Source organism: Emydura macquarii, unplaced genomic scaffold (assembly GCF_026122565.2).
Source record: "Emydura macquarii macquarii isolate MOO-44397 ecotype Brisbane River unplaced genomic scaffold, CSIRO-AGI_Emac_v2 contig_1363, whole genome shotgun sequence".
NCBI classification, from domain to species: Eukaryota; Metazoa; Chordata; order Testudines; family Chelidae; genus Emydura; species Emydura macquarii.
This window is the reverse complement of record NW_027131500.1, coordinates 8751938-8773518: the sequence shown is the minus strand read 5'-3', so window position 1 is coordinate 8773518 and position 21581 is coordinate 8751938. Positions and strand designations below refer to the sequence as shown.

The window sequence follows — 21581 nt, the reverse complement described above, 5'->3', positions numbered from 1 at the left end:
CTTGTGGGCTTGCTATACTTCTGTAGATAAACTGATTATTTAATATCATTGTAGGAACTTTTTTCCCTGAATCTAAACTAATTTAAGCAATTGCAAGTGTTACATACTTGAAAATATTTAAATCTAAAGGATTCTATTTTATTTTTTATTTAGGTGCCCACTGTCATATCTAAGCCCCAACTCTTTCATTGAAGGCTTCCTGGGTAGTGGGAGAGCCTCTGACATCAAATAGATCCCTACACCAACCTGCCTAAAGGCAAGCTTTTTCATTTCAGTGGTGCCAAGGAAAGTGTCGGAACTGATGCATTCCAGAATCAGCCCATTCCGAGTTATTCTTTCCCTATGCCAGTCATGTTCCTGCAGCTGCTACCTACCTTTTCTATGCCATTCTCCCAACTTGGCTATCTTCAGAACCAAGAACAGCACCAGCTGCTGCTCTGAAAATAGATCCAGGAGCCCTCATAATCCCTACATCACTGTGGGCCTGAAGTATAAATATCCTACACACAGCACCAAGCTACTGAGTGACTCTCCCCCGCCCGCCCGCCCCCCAAAAAGGACAAAATGACGTGCAGCTGGATAGGGAAATACAAAGGAACACTTAAATTAGGGTTTTTTCCTCCAAGTCTTTGCTATGTCAACCAGACTTTCATGCTCAAACAATCTTAAATTTGGACCACTAGCCCAACCCTGGAACCCCAAGACACAGCAATTTGCAAAACAATGTGATTAGGTATATGCCTTTCAACACACTTCAGAGCAAAACAAAAAACAAGGTTACTTACCAGTAACTGATGTTCTTCAAGATGTGTTGCTCATGTCCATTCCACTATAGGTGTGTACACGCCTCCATGAACAGTAACCCGGAACTTTTTTCCCCTTAGCAGATCCCGTAGGGCCGGCTCTGGCGCCCCCTGGACTGTGCGCACATGCCGCGGTATATGAGGCGCTGCCAGCCCTACGCCCCCTCAGTCCCTTCTTTCTGCCAACTCCGGCAGCGGGGACGGGGTGGGTTGTGGATTGGGTATGAGCAACACAGCTTGAAGAACATCAGTTACTGGTAAGAAACCTTGTTTTCTTCTTCGAGTGCTTGCTCATGTCCATTCTACTATAGATGACCTTTGGAGGTGGGTCGGAGTTACCGGTGAGCTGCCCTCAGCACCGCTCTGCCAAAACCCGCATCCTCCTCTCGCCTGCTGGACAATGGCGTAGTGGGACGTGAAAGTATGCACCAATGACAGGTGGCAGCTTTGCAGATGTCCTGCAGGGGCACCCTCTCCAGGAAGGCTGTAGACAAGGCTTGAGCTCTGGTTGAGTGCGCTGTGATGGTTCCCGGAAGCGGCACCCTCGCCTGCTCATAGCAGAACTTCATGCATGATGTAATCCACGAGGAGATGCGCTGGGTGGAAACAGGTGAGACTGGTGAGGCTTTGATCCTGTCAGCCACTGCGACGAAGAGCTGCGCTGATTTCTGGAATGGCTTTGTACGCTCGATGTAGAAGGCATAGGCTCGTCTCATGTCCAGCGAATGCCATCTCCTCTCCTCCTCCAAACCATGCAGTTTGGGAAAAAACATGGGGAGAAAAATACCTTGATTACAGTGAAATTGGGAAACCACCTTGGGCAGGAAGGCTGGATGCAGCCTCAACTGCACCTTATCCTTACAGAATACTGTAAAAGGGGCTCCGAGGTCAAAGCCCTAATCTCGGAGACCCTCCTAGCCGAGGTAATGGCCACCAGGAAGGCTACCTTCCATGAAAGCATGAGCAGAGGGCATGAAGCCATGGATTCAAATGGGGACCCCGGGCGTCTCGAGAGAACCAGATTGAGATCCCAGGGAGGCACCAGGTCGCAGACCTGCGGATAACGCCTCTCCACCCCCTTGAGGAACCTGACTGACATGGGATTGGAGAACAGCAATCTCCCCTCTAGCAGCTGATGGAAGGCCAAAATGGTCGCCAGCTGAACCTTCAGTGAGGCCAGCACCAGACCCTGGATCTTTAGCTGGAGCAGGTACTCCAGGATTGTCTGTATAGGCGAGAGGCTGGACGGAATATGCCAGGATTCCGCCCAACAGGTAAACCGTCTCCACTTAGCCCGATACACAACCTGTGTAAAAGGCTTCCTGCTGCCAAGCAGGATTTGTTGGACCTGCACTGAGCAGGCTCTCTCTCCCTCCGTCAGCCACAGAGTCTCCAGGCCATGAGGTGCAGGGAGTCCAGCTCCGAGTGCAACAGGCGACCATGGTCCTGGATAGAAGGTCATGCCGCCTCAGGAGTTCCATGGGTGGGGCGATCAAAAGGTCCAGCAGCATGCTGAACCAGTGCTGTCTCGGCTAGGCTGGAGTGATGAGTATAACATCCGCTCTGTCCCTCTTTATTTTCAGCAGGACCTTGAGCAGGAGCAGAATGGGTGGGAACATGAGGGTCCCTGTCCAGTCGATGAGGAACGCGTCGGAAATCGACCTGGTCTTGCGACCCTGGGGCGAGCAGAACCTTGGACACTTCGTGTTCTGGGCCAACACGAACAGGTCCAGTTGGGGAACTCCCCACTTCTGGAAAATCATGGCTGCCACCTCTGGGTGTAGTGACCAGTCGTGGTGGGGTAGAAACCACCTGCAGAGACAATCCACCTTGTTGTTCCTCACTCCCAAGAGGCGAGAGGCTGTCAGGTGGAAATCGTGCCTCAAGGCAATGTCCCACAGACAGGTAGCTTCCTCGCAGAGGGCTGAGGAGCGTGTCCCCCCCCCCTCCATTTATGTAAAACATGGCTGCAGTGTTGTCCGTCAGTACCTGCACCACTCTGCCTGTCAGGAATCGGAAGAACACCTTACACGCTAGGTGAATGGCCCTCAGCTCCTTCACGTTGAAGTGCAGGCACCTCGCCTCCCCCTACCAAAGCCCCTGAGTGCTTAGGTTGGTACTGATGTGGGCACCCATCCTACGTCCAAAGTGTCAGCAATTAGGATGACCAACGGGACCAGTTCCCTGAACAGAACACCCTTCATCACTGCCATGGGAGTCTGCCACCAGTTTAGGGAGGCTAAGACAGGCGGGGGAACTGTGACCACCTGGTCCAATGGGTGTCTGCTCGGAACATATATAGCGAGCTAGTCTCACTACATATGTGCAGGCCGCCATGTGGCCTAACAGCTGTGGGCAGTGCCTAGCTGTTGTCATGGGGCATCGGTGAAGCTGGGAGATGATAGAGACTATCACCTCGAAACGTGGCTGAGGCAGAAAGGCTCTGGCCTGGGAAGTGTCCAGGGTAGCCCCAATGAATTCTATGCATTGCACTGGGGTCTTCTGTTCATTTACAAGTAGCCCCAACCTGTGGCACAGAGAGCAAGTGAGGGTCACGCTGTCCTGCACCTGGGACCTGGACCTGCCTCTGATCGGTCAATTGTCCAGGTAAGGAAAAATTTGCACACTTTTTCGTCTCAGGTAGGCATCCACCACCGCCATGCACTTCATAAACACCCTGAGAGCCGAAGATAGGCCAAAGGGCAGGGCTGTAAACTGGTAATGGAAGCCAGCCACCGTGAAGCGAAGGAAAGCCTGTGGCTGGGGAGGATAGACACATGAAAGTATGCATCCTTGAGATCGAGGGCGGTATACCAGTCTCCTGGAGCCAGGGAACGGATTATGGAAGCTATGAGACCATGCAAAATCTGAACTTAGTTTAACCCTTTGGCTCTCAGACCCCCCTTTGCCTTTTGCCTTTCCCCCTTTTGCCTTTAGGGACCATTTCCACCACTCCCAGACTGAGGAGGGTGCCCACCTCCTGTAAGAGGAGTTGCTTGTGAGAGGGGTCTCTGAAGAGGGACAGAGGGGGAGGGTTGTTGGGGGAGTAGATATAAACAGCAGGGCAGAGCCCCCCCGACTATCCCAAGGACTCAACAGTCCAAAATGATTTTTGCCCATTTGGGGTAGAAGGGCCTTAACCTGTTTAGGAAGGGGCGAGACAGATCCAGGAGAGCAATCGGGGCACCACCCTCAGGTGCACCATCAAAATTGTCTCCTTTGATTGCCCAACCTCCTGGGGGGCCCTTGCTGGGGAGCTGAGGATGAGCTAGGTGGCTGATTTCCTGTTCTAAACCCCCTATTTCTATCCCTATGCTTAGAGGGTTGGAACGGCCTGGGCTGCGGCCTTGGTTGCTGCTGCACCTGGCGCCGTGACTGACGCCTGGAAAACTGGGGCGTGTAAAGGCCCAGGGAGCAAAGCGTGGCCCTGGAGTCTTTCAAACTGTGCAACTTCGCATCGGTCTGGTCCGAGAATATGGCTGACTCATCAAAGGGGAGATCCTGGATAGACTGTTGTACCTCTTGGGACAGGCCCGAGGATTGCGGCCACGAGCACCTTCGCATACAGATGGCAGGAGGCTATGGCCCTGCCCGCCAAGTCAGCAGCGTCACAGCAGCGCTGCTCTAGCTACCGCGGTTCCCTCCTCCACAATAGTATTAAAGTCTGCAGCCTGGTCCTGGGGCAAGGCCTCGGCGAATCACCTGAGGGAGTTCCACAGGTTGAAATTATATCTACCCAGGAGGGCCTGATGGTTGACAATCCTAAACTGAAGGCTTAAATCTTGGAATAAATCTTTCTCCCAAACAAATCCAGTTTCTTATTGTCCTTGTTCTTGGGAGTCGACCCTGGCTGACCTTGCCTGTCTCGCTGGTTAGCCGCGTCTACTACCAGGTTTCCTGGGGCGGGGTGTGTGAACAAATACTCAAACCCCTTGGCCAGGACAGTCTATTTCTTCTCAGCCACCTTTGACGTAGGGGCAACCGAGGAAGGGGTTTGCCACAGGGCCTTCACAATCTTAAGGACCCCTTCGTGGACTGGGAGGGCCACTCGTGCTGGGGCAGCTGTCGCCAGCACATTAAAGAGGCTATCTGCAGTCTCTTTTAGCTCCTCCACCACCAGTTCCAGGTTGGAGGCCACCCTCTTGAGCAGTCCTGGTGCGCCCTGAAATCCTCCAGTGGCGCAGAGTGATCCCGAGAGACTGTCTCGTCAGGTGAGGAGAAAGAGGACTGCAGAGGTGCAGCTTGCGGGTGTGCCCCCTCCTGGTGAAGGGTTGTACCTGCTGAGGTTCCCTTCAGGGGGTCTGACTCCTCATCCAAAGAATGGTATCGATGGGCCTTCTGTGCTGGAAGCACGGACTGCACCCCCGACGATTTAATGGATTGGGGCTCCAGCCCCACCTGGATACCCCATGGGGTACAATAAGGCCATTGCTGCGGCCATTGTCCTTGGGCCCAACCCGGGGCTAACTGCGCCACAGGCTCTGACGCTTTGTGGGGGCATCGACTCGCCCGACGACTGTCCCCCCGGGAGACCCCGAAGTATCATCGGAGTCAGACCTGGACTGGCGGTGCCGTGTTCGTCCTCGGTCCTGGGCGTCCTTCCATGACGGAGACCATCCTTGCGACACCTCCAACCTGGAAGATGATGAGGACTGCCTCCGTCGCCGCAAGTGGTGCCGACGAGCAGGGGCACACTCCGAAGAGCTAGAGGTACCGGAGCGTCGTCTCAGTACTGATGATTTCTGCTGCCTCTTGACCTACGGCTCTGCAGACATCTTCGGTGACCAAGGTCAGTGCCGTCCCGAACTCCAGCGACCAGACTCCAGTGACCAAGTTCCACGCCGCGAACTCTGCGGTGCCGGGTTTTCCTCCGATGACCGGGTTCCGCGTCGCCTTGGTGCGGGCGAACTCATCGGTGCCAGATCCTTCGGCAGTGACCGGGTTCTGCACCATCTGGGTACAGGACTCCTCGGTGCCGGGGATCTGGAACGGGAGCTGTTCGAGCAGCGCCTGGCAGACCTTGACTGGTGACGCCTCCTGGTATGTGCTGTCTCCGGTGCCGGGGAGCGACATTGGCGCTGAGAGGAAGACTCCACGTCCTGTGCTGGGGCAGGTCGGCTCAACGCTGCTGACGTGGAGTGACTCCTAGGGGAGTGGCTCTGGTATACCCTCAGAGACCATCCAGCAGATCTTCCTCCTTGTACCGGGGATGTCCACCACCATTCAGGGGGACCCAACACAGGTTTCCCCCGTGACACTGGTCCCTTTTCCTTCGGCGGAGGGGGGTGGAGGCGACTTAGGCAAGGCCAACAAGGCTCTTGCCACCTGAAAAGCCTCCGGTGTCGATGGCGTCGGCACTCTTCCACTCCCAGGAGTCAGGGGAGGCTCCCTGACCGGAGATGCAGGCACTGGAGAAGTCTCGACAGGCTGGGTCCGGTGTATCTCCGTACTCAACCCTGCCCGTACTGATGGCGTAGGGGAGTGTCTGCGCTCCGCACGCGGCTTCTTTCTCCTCGGTGCCAGTGATGTTGCGTGGTGCTGAGTGGAGGGCGGGGCCGACGGTGCGCTCTGTACCGAAGTCACACTCTGTACCGAGGTGGAGCAGGTCAGCTCGGACGCTGGGTGGAGCGCTGCCTCCATCAACAGGGCTTTCAACCGGATTTCTCGGTCCTTCTGAATCTTCGGTTTGAAAGCCCTGCAGATCTTGCACTTGTCCTTTCTGTGGGCTTTCCCCAGGCACTTAAGGCAACAGTCATGGGAGGTCGCTGAGCAGAAAAGCCTTCCTGCAGGAGGCACATGGCTTGAAGCAGTGTTTCAAGCAAGACTGATTCCTTTGTGAGATTCATTTTACTGTAATGGATTGCATGATACCCCTCTAACCTATGGAAGACAACCAATGTGAATATTTACCATGATTTCTGTTCTAACTGAAAAGCTAGGCTATTTTAGGGATTATAGTTCTATTACGCTAGTATTTGTGTACCTCTCACTCTTTTATCTTCAAAATCCTAGCACACTACGGAAGTACTATTATCTGCATTTTACATAGGAACTTGAAGCACAAAGAGAGTAAGGGCCAGGTTTCCAAAGATATTTACACAGCTACTACAATTTTAGAAAGTGCCTGAGCAGCTTAAATAAATAACTCCAACTGATGTCAGTGAGTTAGATATGTAGGTGCTGTTGAAAATCTCAGGAGGTAGCTATCTGCATCTTTAAGCACCTAAGAGCCCCAAGTCATATACATTTCTGTAAGCAGGGAATTCAACCTGAGTCAGGCCAAATGGCAGGCTAGCACCCTAATCACTGGCCCCTTCCATCCATTGCCTTAGCACATTTGGCTATGCTATCACTAGAATTTCTGAATTACAATGTACAGTGAAACATTGTTCCCCAGAATTAAATAGTGGCATGTGTACTCTTACACCAGCCATGGAAATGTAACTGCCATTAGCAGCATTACATTATCAAGATGGTTGTTTTTATAAGCTTGCCTTCCTAGTTGTGTAGGAATCTAGCTATTGGAATTTAAGGGGATAGTGGAGGGGGGGTGTATTCCTAAACTTGTCATATCACAATACCAAAGCTTCAAAAAAAATTTTCCTCAGCACAGCAGGTAGTTCATGAAAATACTGCTATAGTTTTGTGTTGCAAAATAATGGAAAAGATGTGTATGTAAGGATATGCCTCAATATAAAAGGGGTACTGATAGAACAATCATTGCAGAGAAAGTAAATGAATTCTTCATATTGGTCTACATGACTGAGGCTGTGAGGGAGAGTCCCAAACCTGAGCCATTCTTTTTAGGTGGCAAATCTGAGGAACTGTCTCACATTGAGGAGTCATTAGAGGAGGTTTTGAACAAATTGATAAACAGTAATACGTCACCAGGACCAGATGGTATCCATCCAAGAATTCTGAAATAATGCAAATGTGAAATTGCAGAACTACTAACTGTGGTATGTAACATCATTTAAATCAGCTTTCTATACCAGATGAATGGAGGATAGCTAATGTGATACTAATTTTAAAAAAAATGCAACCCTGGCAATTATAGGCTTACAAGCCTAACTTATGTACCAGGCAAATTGACTGAAACTATAGTAAAGAACAGAATTATCAGACACATAGATGAATACGATCTGTTGGGGATGAGTCAACATGGCTTTTGTAAAGGGAAATTATGCCTCAGCAATCTACTAGAATTCTTTGAGAGGGGTCAACAAGCGTGTGGACAAGGGTGATCCACTGGCAATAGTGTACTTAGATTTTCAGAAAGCCTTTGACGAGGTCCCTCATCAAAGGCTCTTAAGCAAAGTAAGCGGTCATGGATAAGAGGGAAGGTCCATTCCTGGACCAGTAACTGGTTAAAAGATTGGAAACAAAGAGTAGGAATAAATGGTCAGTTTTCAGAATGGAGAAAAGTAAATAGTGGTCTCCTAGGGGTCTGTACTGTTGAACATACTCATAAATGATCAGGAAAAGGGGTGAACAGTGAGGTGGCAAAATTTGCAGGTGGTACAAAATTATTCAAGATAGTTAAGTCCAAAGCAGACTGTGAAATTACAAAAGGCTCTTACAAAACTGGGTGACTGGAAAATCAAATGCCAGATGAAATTCAGTGCTGATAAATGCAAAGTGTAATGCACATTGAAAAACATATTCCCAACTGTACATATAAAATGATGGGATCTGAATTAACTGTTACCACTCAAGAAGAGATCTTGGAGTCATTACAGATAGTATTCTGAAAACATCCACTCAATGTGCAGCAGCAGTCAAAAAAGCTAACAGAATATCAGAACTCATTAGGAAAGGGATAGATAGTAAGACAGAAAATATTATAGTGCCTCTTTATAAATCCATGGTCTGCCCACATCTTGAATACTGCGTTCAGATCTGGTTGCCCCATCTCAAAAAAGATATATTGGAATTGGAAAAGGGCAACTAAAATGATGAGGGGTATGGAAAAGCTTCCTTAGGAGCAGAGATTACCGTATTTCCCCATGTATAAGATGCTCCCATGTATAAGACGCACCTTAATTTTGGGGCCCGAAATTTGAAAATAATGTATTACGGTACATCACCGGTAAGTACCACTGTATAAGATGCACCCAGTTTTTAGACCCCAAATTTTTCGAAAAAAGGTGCGTCTTATACATGGGGAAATACGGGTAATAATACTGGAACTTTTCAGCTTGGAAAAGAAATGACTGAAGGGGGGATATGATAGAGGTCTATAAAATCATGAATGGTGGGGAGAAAGTAAATAAGGAAGTGTTAGTTACTCTTTCATAACACAAAAAGTAGGGGGGTCATCAAATGAAATAAATAAGCTGCAGGTTTAAAAACTAACAAAAAGATGTATTTTTTCACACAACATAGTCAACCTGTGGATCTCTTTGCCAGAGGATGTAGCAAAGACCAAGACTACACCGGGGTTCAAACAGATAAATTCATGGAGGATAGGTCCATCAATGGCTAGTAGCTAGGACAGGCAGGGATTGCTATTTACCAGAGGCTGGGAATGGATAATGGGATGGATTACTTGATTACCTGTTCTATTATTAATTCCCTCTGAAGTACCTGGCATTGGCCACTCTCAGAAGACAAGATACTGGGTTAGATGGACCATTGGTCTGACCCCCTCCTATGGCTGTTACATTCTTAACTAGGCCCCACTGTGATCTGAAATTATTCCACACATACTGTATTACCCAAACCTAACACTTTACAAGTTGTCCAATTGGGGCAAATTTGCTTTGTAGCCTCCAATTTAGAGAAAAAAACTGATTTACCCCACGCTTCCAATAGTCTACCAATTTCAGATTGTAGCTACAGTCCACTCCTTTTACAAGAATCACATCCATCCCAGATGCTTTGATTCTAATCAGCAGCTGAGTCTGACAAAGCAGTGTGTGTTTGAGTACAGTAATTTTGTCCACTATATGCAGTTGATTCTTATATATGGAGTGCACTGTAAAATACAGCTATCATAGTGCAAAAGTGATCATAGTAACTGTATAGCAGACATGCTATGAAGTGACTAGACAACTATGTAGATTAGTGCTTAAATGGGTTAGTCACCTTTATCTCCAGCAGTCTGGCTTAAAAGGTTTTACATCATGGACTCAACTTTAAATCACATCCTCCCCTCTATAATGTTAACACCGCCGGCCCCCCCCCCCCAAAAAAAGCCTTGGAGCTGCCCCCTACTCCTCACTTTTAACAAAATGGGACTTTCCCATGTAATTTTGATGGAACTAGGGCCATTAGTACACTGATTCCAATAAGATTTTCTGCTTGAAATCATCAGGCCTTTTTGAAAGCATATGCCTTAATATCCATGTTTTCAGGGCCATCTCAATTTCAGCATTGAAGACCAGTGGGCAACCCCAAGCACAACGCTGCACTACCACTTACTAATTTAGCCCAGCTGGTGGAGGGGTGCCTGGGCCAAATTTCAGTATTACCACTTAGTGCATAGGGTTACCCACTACCCTCTTCAATACTGAACTTAATGACCCTGAAAACATGGATGCTAAGAAATGTGCTTTTAAAAGAGTTCTTAGCTTATGCAGACAGACAGAAGGATCAAAGGCCTGATTATTTAAAGCAGCCTCCCCTTTGTTTGAATCACTGTACTGATGGCTCCAGTGCTATCAAAATTACTTGTCTCCTTTTGCTAAAGGGAAGGGAGTCAGCTCACAACAGCCCCCCCAATTAAACACTAGTTTATAGGTAGAATCAAAACTACGTAAAGAGAAAGCATAGTTGTAGAATAAGATGGTTTAACAGTCTACAGAAAAATTTTTGAAGGCAAAGCTGGTATGCCATCTTTGTACCTATTGTCAGCTACAGAACATTTTTAGATTTAGACAAAGCTCAATCACTTCTTTAAAAGGTGACACTACGTAGGACCTGCATCACCAACACAACCTCTCTCTTATACTACCAGAATTCAGTCAGTGTAATTTAGCAGTATTGTTTAAGAAGGAATTAGTTCACTGAAAGTGATGAAAAAAATCTGAACTCATCAACAAGGAACACTATTAATAAAACAGGGCTGTCTTCACTACCAAAAAAAAAAAAAAATTTTTTTTTTTTTTTTTTTTTTAAAAGACCAAGATAGAAACCCCAAACTGCAAGAGAGACAGCCTTGGGAAACAAAGTCTTTACCAACCTTCATTCAGGGATTTTTACTTTGCTAAAGTTGGCAACTTGTAAGTAGAATCAGAACAGAGAACCCAGTTTCAAGCAATGATCTGTAACATGTCACTTCATATGAAAAAACCTGAATTCCAGTCCTGCCACGTAGTAGCATCACAGAAGCACTATTTAGATTCAAAGTCCCATTACAATAATGTATTCTAGATTAGGCAGTCCTACCCCAAAAAGAGCTTTCAAGTAAAGAAAGTTTAAAGTGTTAAATTATAAATACCTATATGTATCCATTTATTGCTTTATGATCGTGAGAGTATTTTAGAAGATGCTCCAAAGCAGTAACATCAGAACACAATAATGTACATCATTTTATTACAAAATTGTTAAAAAAGTAATACAATGCAATATTCTACAAAATATAAGATCAACTATTATGCTACTTCCTATGTTTAACTCTGCTAAAAACATCAGGCTATCTATCAGTCACTGAATTTCAAAGAAACCATTAAATATGCAGAAACATTCCACATCTGTTTTTTGTTTTTAAGAACCTAACTGTAGCGGCCCTCAGCTACTACTTACATTAAAAAATATAGGTCTCCCTACAAAGAATCACATTACCTATACACAATTCTGTACAGTTTTTTTTTATACTGAAGCTAACAATGAGCTGCACTTGAGTTCACATTCTTAGCAAAATATTGGACTCTGAGCACAAATCTTTACAGCAGGACATCCATTTACTCTTCATCTTCATCCTCCTCCTCCTCATCTTCCTCCTCCTCGTCATCCTCCTCATCTTCCTCCTCTTCAGGTTCTACCTTCTTCTTAGATCCTGTAGGCCTACCAGGACCTTTCTTTCCTGCATCACTCTTGCCCTTGGCACGGTATGCTGCAATATCCTGAAAGAGTGATACCATTAAGTTTCAAGTAATAAGTTCCTGTAAATCCTGAGACTAAACAGTAGTTTAACAATCGTTTGCATTATACTGAACCATACAACATATGAATTAGATGCTTTAAGACACAGGATCTGAACCTGGCACTTATGACCCCATCCATTAGGGATCCCCAGACCGGACTTCAGGGGCTTACAGCCTTCCTGCTTTATCGGTCCTCTATTTTAAGATGGAGTTTTGGTAGGGAACAGACTGAGAACCACTGCAGTATTTGGTCTGAATATTTTTACATGTGTTACCTTCCACCATAAAGTCTTATCTAAGCCATCTCCATAGAAATGGAACATTCTTCAGTTTGCTATTGCGTTGCATAGTCAATTCAGGATTGTAAGCTATTTAAGCCAACAATGGTTTTGTTTTTGGGTAAGGCAAAACATGCCACCACTATTTCATTTATAACTGCTCAAAGTTTGGAACACATATACATTCTTGGATGTTTTCATTGTACCTTTTCGTATTTCTCCTTTAGTTTTGCTGCCTTCTGTTCAAATGGCTGTTTATCTTTGGCTGACTGCTCAGACCACATTTCACCTAGTTTTTTTGCAGTATCCCCAATAGACAAGCCAGGATGGTCACTTTTGATCTTTGGACGATGTTCAGAACAAAAGAGAAAGAATGCAGATCTGAATGGGGAGAAGAAAAAAAAAAACAAAGATGGCACACTGACCAAAACTGAAAATATACATTTCATTCCAGAATGAAGACACTTACGGTGGCCTTTTTGGAGCATTGGGATCCTTTTTCTTTCCCTTCTTCTCACCTTTAGGAGGAATATAATTTTTCATCTCTCTGTCATAACGAGCTTTATCTCCTTTCGCCAGATCTTCAAACTTTGATTTTTCTTTTGCAGACATTGTCTGCAGACACATTGCAAAAAGAGGTGTTAGATCAGCTAAAGGGCCCGGTGGCTTGTCAACAGCTAAAGCAGCAGCTGTACCCGGGAATCCTTTTCTTTCCCACAAACCCATGCGAGTCTGACGAGGCGGTGGGGGAGGGGAGCTAGGCTTCCCAGAAACCAGACCCCGCGCCGATCTCCCTTGAGCTAGCAGGGGAAGCCCCGCCCACCCCGACGTGCGGCCCGGCCGGTGGGCGGGCCCGGGCCTTCTCTCACCTTCCATCTCTCCGAGCACTTCCGGGAGAACTCGGCGAAATTAACCGAGGAATCCGGGTGCTTCTTCTTATGCTCCTCGCGGCAGGTCTGCACGAAGTAGGCGTACGAGGACATCTTTCCCCGCGGCTTGTTGGGGTCACCTTTGCCCATGGCGGGAGCGGTCACGGGGCCCTTGGGGAGGAGAGGCGGAGTGAGGAAGCGTTTCGAAGGGGACGGCCGGCTGCGGCACCGGCTGCCGGGCGGGGCTGCGGCTGAGGCCACTCCCGCCGCCTCTCCCCTAGTGGCGGCTTCCCGCCTCCGCACCCCCCTGCCCGGCCCCTCCCCCTCCCGAGGAGCCAAGCGGCCTCCGACTCGGAGTAAACTTCCATGGGGCGGGGCTGCCTCACCGGGCCCAACAGACGCCTCCACTCCCCACGGCCTCGGCGAAGCCCCCCCCCAACCCCACCCGAAGCGCCACCCAGGCCGCTCTCTCCCCGATGGCCCTGGGGCCCCCTTCATACCTGGGGGCGCGCCCCCCACCCTGCGGGCGCTGTTCTGCCCAGCCGACCTAGGGAGCCAAGAAGCCCCCCAAAAAAACACCGCCCCCCTCCCCAGAAGCCGAGCACCCGCCTTGCCCTGGAGCCGCCAACCCGGCTGGTCCCGTCCCGACTCCCACTAGCACCGTCACCAGCACGGGGTGGCGCGAACGCAGGGGCAGGGTGCCGTTGTTGGGCCCTTGCCTGGTGCGAAGAGAGGTGCTGGCTGGGGGATATCGGCCTCTGGCGCTGAGATCTGCTCGGTCTACCACAGGCAAATGGTTTCTCTCCGACGCACTTACAGCCTCTTGTTTTCCACACAGTCCTACCCGGCACAGCAACTTGACCCACAGCACCTTCGGACCCGCCTACCGCCTCATCCGATTGGCTATCGCGCCGCTTCGAACCGCACATGGTCACGCCCCTAGGCGTGTGAGCACAATGGATTGGCTGTTATCTCTCCTTACGTCATCCGAAGAGCAGCACATAAGTTAGGTCGAGTCTCAGGGGTTCGTTGGCTCTTGTACTCGTTGGAACCGGTTAGGGAGAGGACGGGGGCGGGACTAAGAGCTACGGCGCTGATTGGAGGAGAACAACAGTTTAAAAAACCGCGGGGACGTCTACGATTGGCTGCAATAGAATACCCGAGCTACGATTGGACAGAGAGGGGTGGAGTAGCGTGGTTTAAAAATACAAAGGGAGGGGGAGGGAGGGAGAAGAAAAGTGAGAAAAACAAGAGGCGAGTGAAAAAGGTGCGGGCGGGTGGCAGGACTGGCTGGCAGTCTGGCTGAACGGAGAGGTGCCCAGGCTTGAGGAAAGTGACTGGGGCGGGCGAGTTTTTTCGGAAAATTATTTTTACCAGCCTACAAGCCGTTATAAACAACGGGGTTTGGACAGGCGGTCACGTTCTTCCGTGTACACAAGCCGGGGCTCGGGGGGGCGGGGGTGCAGCCCGTGGTAGGGTGGGATGTGTGGAGCAGCAGAGCCTGGCCTGGGCGCTGCCGGGGAGGGGACTACAACTCCCAGCATGCCTCGCTCCGCTCCCAAGGCGGAGTAGCGCCTGCTGGGCGTTGCGGCCCGCTTGCTGCCAGCCATGAAGCGAACTCACTCCGCGCCTGTGTTACCCCTAGGGGGGTGGGGGCGGGGATTTCTCTCCCACCCAGGCGTTGCCGAGGCGGGGGGCTGGGACTTGGCTCTTGTACAGAGGGAAAATGAGAGATCTGCGTCTGTCCCCTTCGCCCCGCGATGGTCTCTCGTTCGCCGCCCCCTTTCCCGCCCAGGGTTCAGCGCAAAGGGCCTTTCACACAGGCTGCGGCTGCTGCCGCCTTCCCGGCCCGGCTCCCTTCTCCCCCCGTGCTTCCCTTTCCCGCCGTGTGCGTGGGAGCGCTGCCCTGCGTGGGGAGTGGGGGCTGCGGGGTGCGTTCGGCCCGCCGGGGGGGGGAAGATTTGAAGGGGTGAATTTTTAATGCGAGGTTGGGGGAGGCAACATGAACCGGCTCAGTGGTTCGGTTGGGAGCGAGCAGCTGGGGCCAGGCTGTTTGTCAAGCTTGGGCCGTGTTTGACTCGGGAAAACGTCAAACTGGCAAGAGGCTCGTTGAAATGCACGCAGCAGGCACCCCCCGCCCCCAGCGAGAGTGACTATAAACATTGCCTTAAACAGCAGCATCTCCAAGAGCCTTCCCAGCCCTTCCTCCCCCCACCCCCCAGCGTGCCGCTCTGGCCTGCCTGTGAGGGAGCTGGCTTGGCAGCAGCTGCAGGCCGGCCCAGAGGTGGGTTGTGTTGTGCTGATCCTGCTACCAACGTGTGGTAAACAGCAAAGCCATGTTTTAACTTTCACTTCTACATCTCGTCCAACCGTCACAAGTCCCCTTTTATCTTCATTGTGAAATGAAGCTGAAAGGGACATGCCATCCCTTGGGGGAAGCGTTTAGCTTTGTTCTATGGCATGGGTCAGTTATCCAGATCTGAGGGAGGCTGCAGTTCCTTTGGGGCCGGAGGGTTAACGGTTATTGTTGGGTGAAGGTGCCTGCTAAGACCCTCCAGCCCCTCCTCCCCACCCCTAAGCAATTGCTTGGGGATGGTTATAATGCCCAGGAGCTCTGGAACAAATTATGGCTTTTCAGGCTTTCTGAATTGCATAGGTTGGGCTCAATACATTGAGTTCCCTGAATCAGCTGGTCCTTAAAAGTAACATGGGTGATGGTTGTGCATGCTGCTTTCAAACTGCTTTATGAAGTGTGTCCTCCTTAATGTGCTTTTCCAGCTCTTCTCTCCGTAACAGTTAAACTTCTTTCTTATGGACTTGTATAGCTAAGGAGTTCTGAGCTGCCTACTTCCTCTCATTTGGAGTGAGCCTCCTTCCTTGGTAAGTAAGATTTATAAACCCTTCCTTTGGGAATGGAGGACTTTTTTACAACGTGTGTTTCAATGATGGATTTGCAAGCTCACTCTTTTTTTTTTTTTTTAAATCATCCTCATATAAACTGTCCTAGTTTAAGACAGCCATCCTCAGTCTATGATTGAAAAGGCTAGTGTGTTTCCCCTTTCATCCTGGGCACAAGGATAAAATGAGCCAGTCTCAAGGAAAAGAGTGTCATCTGGTTTTTATGTTGTGGTTTTCTTCCCTATAGAGAGGAGCCATAGTGAAAAACCCAGAGACCATAGTTAGTAACAGTAAATCTGCCCTTTCTACAAACTGTTACCTTTTATAGCTTGTACTTATCAGAGCAGCATGTTACACCAGGGGCTGAATTTGGCCCTCAGAGTTTAGATGCTAAAACTTGTACATGCTTTTTAGTCTTTCTGCTTTCCTTTTCCTACTTTACATCATCCTTTTGATATTAGCTTAGTTTGTTTTGTTGCCACTAAGACCTGGTCTACACTACAAAGTATGGTCGACATAAGCTGCCTTGCATTAACCTAGTTGTGTGTGTGTCTACGCTCAGGCTATGTCCTATGCTACAGTTTATATCTGCGTAATTATGTCGCTCAGGGGGTGAATAAACCACCAACATAAGCATCGGTGTGGACAGTGCTATGTCGGTGGGAGAACTTCTCCCCTGACACAGCTACTGCTGCTCACGGGGGCTGAAGTAGTTAAGCCAACAGAAGAGCTCTCTCCCGTCGGCTTAGAGCAGCTGTATTAGAGAGCTTACAGCAGTGTAGCTGCACTGATGCACTCTCTAGTGTAGCGGTGACCTTAGATTTGTCTCCCACCAATGTGTGTGCCTTGTTACAGTGATGCAGTAACACCACTTCCCCGAGTGGCATTGAGCCATTGTTGATGTACTGAGGTCAACACAATGCACGTGTAGACACTGCGTTACTTAGGTTGACCCTAACAATCCTTCAGCAGCTGTCCTGCACTGCCCCAAGTTGACCGCTGTGGTCACAATTGTGAACTCCAGTGCCAGGGTCAAGGAGACCGGAAGAGGCCCCACCTCTTTAAAACTCTGAATTTTTGAAATGCCTTTTCCTCATTGTCCTGCATGGTGAGCACATATAGCAATTCTCCATTGGTGTGTGCAGTTGTTCAGCTGACCATGCTGGCTATATGCTCCAGACACACTCCAGTCTGGAGTAGACTAGAGCTATTCGATCCCCTGGGATTGTGGGGGGGGAAAGAGGTTGTGCAAGCACAGCTGCATACCAGCTGCAAAAATGTGGCCATCTCCTGCATTCCCTGTGTAATCTGCTTATAGAAGGGATATGACAGGAATCAGTAGCTGTACCACATGAAAGCAAAGGAACTGCAGCAGGCATACATAAAGACCAGGGAGGCCAACAGTCAATCCAGTGCCAAGATGGAGACCTGCCGCTTTTACAAAGAGCTGCATGCCATACTTGGTGTATATACTGATGTATTTCGTCTGTTGCTGCCTCCATTGCGGGCTTGAAGCGTTCCCCTTCCATACCCACAGAATACCTGAGCCAGAGAAAGAAGACGACTTGGGATGACCTGTTCAGCAAGATCCTGTAAGCCAGTGATGCATCCACCTTGAGGGCCTGGAGTGTGGATTTTTCAGATTGTAAGAAGGAGGAAAGAACAGACAGAGTCCCAGCAGGAAAAGGAGAGGGAGATGTACCAGGACATAATGCGGCTTCTCCAGCAGCTATCACAGATGCTGCACTCTTGTGAACCTACAGGTTTAACAATCATGCCACCACCTCTCTTTGCAGTTTCATTTTAGCACCTCTCTATACCTTCCCTTCCTCCTCCCTCTGCCCCCTAAATATTCCATGTGGCATCAAGAGCCGCATCCCTACTCCTACCACTCCACACCCGGGGACAGTAAGGACAATCACAGCTTTGCATACAACAAACATGGCTCTCATAGATCAGTGTATGTGTAGCCAAAAGGGACATGAATATGCTTTCCTCTTGTTCTGTTCCATTAAAAACTTAATAAATGAATGGATTTGCTCTTAAATGCATAGATTTTTTTGCACTCATCTTGTTCAATAAAATTATGAATTATTTTCCAAAAGTTATTTTTATTAGTTCCCAACATGTGCTTCTGAATGCCTAGCAGCAGTCACTCACTTGTTACTGTATAGTGTGAGACAACTCATGGGGTCAGTGACAAACAGTGTGATGATGATAAATGTAAAGCAAACACCATAAAACTAATAAGATGCATTGACAGTATTATATTCATCGATGTGCACCACACAGTTTCAAACAGGCCCCAAAACTGCAAGGGCAGGTAGAGCATAGTCCACCACAGCACATTACTGTAGCAGACTGGTAAATTGCTTTTTCAAGGCCTCCTTCAGCAGCATAGCTTTGCATTGAACTCTTTTAATTGCCCTTATGTCTAGCTGTTCACACGCAGCAGACAGCCAGCCACTCCACCTTCACCACCTTGGTAACTTTTGTCTCACAGATATTCTGCAGAACATAGGAGGCAGTCGTAAGAGTGGGATATTTTTCTCAGAGTCTAGTCACCTGTGTAAACAATGCCAACGTCTTTTCAATCTACCAACAGCATATTCAACTGTCATTCTGCACCTGCCATGCCAGAAGTTCAATCTTTCCTTCGTACACTGGTCATCTTGACACCACTGCTTCATGAGCCAACGTAGCAAAGCGTAGGCTGGGTCCCTCTGGCTTACTATTGGCATTTCAACATTGCCAATGGTAACCTGCCAGTTGGGAAAGTCCCTGCTTGCAGCTTTCTGAATAGTCCTGTGTTCTTAAAGATGCATACATCATGCACCTTTCCTGACCATTCAACATTGATATTGGTGTAGCATCCTGTTTGATCCTTGCATAACCATAGAAGAATAGGCCTTTCTGTCGATGTACTCTAGGACAAGGTGGGCTGGTGCCAAGATACAGCTATGCGTTACCATCTATCACACTACCACAGTTTGGGAACCCCATTGCTGCAAATCTAGCCACTATGTCCTGCACGGTACTGAATGTCACAGTCCTGCATAGCAAGAGATTATTAATAGACCTGCACACGTGAATGACAATGGTCCCTATCATGGATTTTCCAACTCCGAAATGATTTCCCACTGACTGGTAGCAAGCCAGTGTTGCAAGTTTCTACAGTGCAATCACCACATGCTACACCACTTTCAGTGCAGCTCTCATTCGGGTGTCCGTGTGCTGGAGGACTTGGGCGATCTCAGCCCACGGATCCAGGAATATTGCCTTTCTCATCCAAAAGTTCTGCAGCCACTGCTTGTCGTCTCAAACCTGCATTACAATGCGATCCCACTAGTCCGTGTTCATTTCTTAGACCCAAAAGTGATGCTCCACTATCTGCAGCTGCTCTGTGAATGCCACCAACAACCTTGAATTGGTTTTTACTATGTCCCACAGCAATCTGTCCTATATTAAATTGTCATGTTCTTGTGTCTCTGCAAATACCAGAGGATCATGTGTCCTGTGTTTGCACTATTGCTACAAGCATTGCAGAGCCGTGCTGGTTTCATGCTTTTAAAAAGGTGCACAAATTATGGGATTATGGCTCATAATATGGGATGGACAAAATTGCAAATTGTTAACTTGACTCCTTCCTTCCAGTCACCCCTGCTTGATTCATTTCTGCCTTGTCATGACTTGCAAAAACTTCCCAAAAAACAGTGCGCTTGGATGGTTGCAAGTTGCACACTGTGATACCTACCCATGGTGCACTGTCCTGTGCATCAACACAAGTACTCCTGGTGAGTATGCACAGCTCCAACACAAACAACCAAGTATGTACATGCATGAGTGATCTGCTAACTGCAGAAGCTTTATGCTGACATAACTTGAGGCAGCCAACATTTGTAGTGTAGACATGGCCTTAAAGCCTTTTATAGACTAGGAAAACATTTTTTGTCCACTTGAGTTCGCACAATCAAGCTAGCTTAACTAAACTGAAAACCCAACTTAATACCAGTGTAGACACAGTTTAACACCTTTAGCTCAATTTTAGCAGGTTGAGTTATAACCTAGGCAAGTTCATGGGTGATAATTCAGCATGAATAAGATCTTAAAATGTGTATACAGTGCAGTTTTCAATTGAGTTAAGCTAGCTTGATGATTTTTCCTAGTCCAGAGAAGACCTAAATCAGTGGCAAATGGTACATGTATAATATGGGCAGGTGTTCTACAAGTTTTCATACACAGACATTCAATGTACCTCAGTCCTGATCTTCCACAACCCTCCTGTTCATTCCTGCTCAGACATTGTATACTGACTATTCCCTCAAATACACTTTGGCCCTGTACCAGGGACTTGTCTACACAGGGAAACAATGGCAGATACATATATATAGTGAATTCCCCATGTGAACACTTTTTCAGGATTTAGAGTGCTTTTTACAGGTTAGTTTGAACTGCTTCCAAACAGACGAAAGTTGAACTGAAACAAAGACACCTTAAATCCCAACAGTGTCCAAAAAGAGAGTTACACGGGTTTATGAACATTTGGATTACTATAGCGCCTAGGAGCCCTAGTCATGGAGCAGGTCCCCATTGTGCTAAGTGCTGTACAAACACAAAACAAAAAGACTGTCCCTGCCCCACTTCCCATCTCAGTAGTTATGCCAATAAGCTTCCCTGCACAGACAAGTCCTAAAAAAGACCCCAGTAGTCAAAATACCCTGGTACTTAACCTTCATGGCTGTGCCTATTCATAGTGTTTAAAGGCACAGTTATTCAGTTTACTGTTTTTAAGTTTAACTTGTGGATATTTTATACTCTCCTAAATTAGGCTTATTATTATAAACCATTTCCTTCTGACTAACAAATCAGTTTCTTACTTCAATAGTGATGTGAGGAGATATTTATTTTGTTGAGTTTTCTTATTCCTTTTGCATTTTTAAAAGTTTATTTTACATTGCTGTTATTTATACATAGTTATTATTTGTAAAGCACAATTATCGTGTTTTGGGAATCTGATTAGCTCATTAGATTAGACATTTTCTTTCTGGTGAGACATTCCTATGTGACAGTTTCCCTAACGATGCTTTTTGCTTCAATAAAGTGTATTTATTAATATTCTTAGAATATTAGCACACTGAATGATTAATAATATAACCAGTGGTACATCTTGTTAAGACTGTTACCTGGCTCACTAGAGTTATCATGGGTTTTGCAGTTCTCATAGCCATGCCACTCAAATTGACACCTTCGTAGGGGCACATTCTGCTCTGTTTACACCAATGTAAATGTGGAGTAACACCACTGAAACATTTTTTTACTTTGGTGTAACTGAAAGCAGAATTTAGCTTATAAGAGTTGTACTTCCATTGTATACCAGTATTCTGGAGATAGTTCACCCTATATCGGAGTTTCTCAAATGGTGAGTTGTGACTCCAACGGAGGTTACAAAAGGCAATCAGGGTGGTCATGAGGTGTTGAAAAATTTATTACAATCTAAAGCAAAGAAGAATTCACTCCACCACTCCCTGCACACTCTTGCCCTTCAAGGTCAGGTATTCTTTGTTGACTTCTCAAAACAAACACACAAATACTTTATGTAGGCTTATCACTGTTAGCATTTATACTTTTGTTTTACTTTTTCTTTTA

At 47.7% G+C, this 21581-nt stretch overlaps 1 protein-coding gene and 1 long non-coding RNA gene across 3 annotated transcripts; one reads left to right on the top strand and one right to left on the bottom strand.

The window, feature by feature from the left end:
- Positions 1–11322: 11322 nt before the first annotated feature.
- Positions 11323–13912, bottom strand: HMGB2 (high mobility group box 2). Its single transcript, XM_067551724.1, has 5 exons — positions 13757–13912; positions 13038–13208; positions 12638–12783; positions 12375–12549; positions 11323–11869 (listed from the first exon to the last, which is right to left on the bottom strand). Exons 2-5 carry the CDS (start codon positions 13185–13187, stop codon positions 11708–11710), a joined length of 633 nt encoding a protein of 210 aa, XP_067407825.1. The 5' UTR covers positions 13188–13208; positions 13757–13912; the 3' UTR covers positions 11323–11707.
- Positions 13913–14269: 357 nt separating this feature from the next.
- On the top strand, positions 14270–18043 carry LOC137155453 (uncharacterized). 2 transcript variants are annotated; one of them, XR_010920470.1, is made up of 3 exons: positions 14270–14304; positions 15816–15917; positions 17473–18043. It is a non-coding gene; the product is annotated as an uncharacterized lncRNA (long non-coding RNA). The 2 variants fall into 2 exon arrangements; XR_010920469.1 differs by lacking the exon at positions 14270–14304 and having other exon boundaries at positions 15332–15917.
- The last annotated feature ends 3538 nt before the right edge of the window (positions 18044–21581 follow it).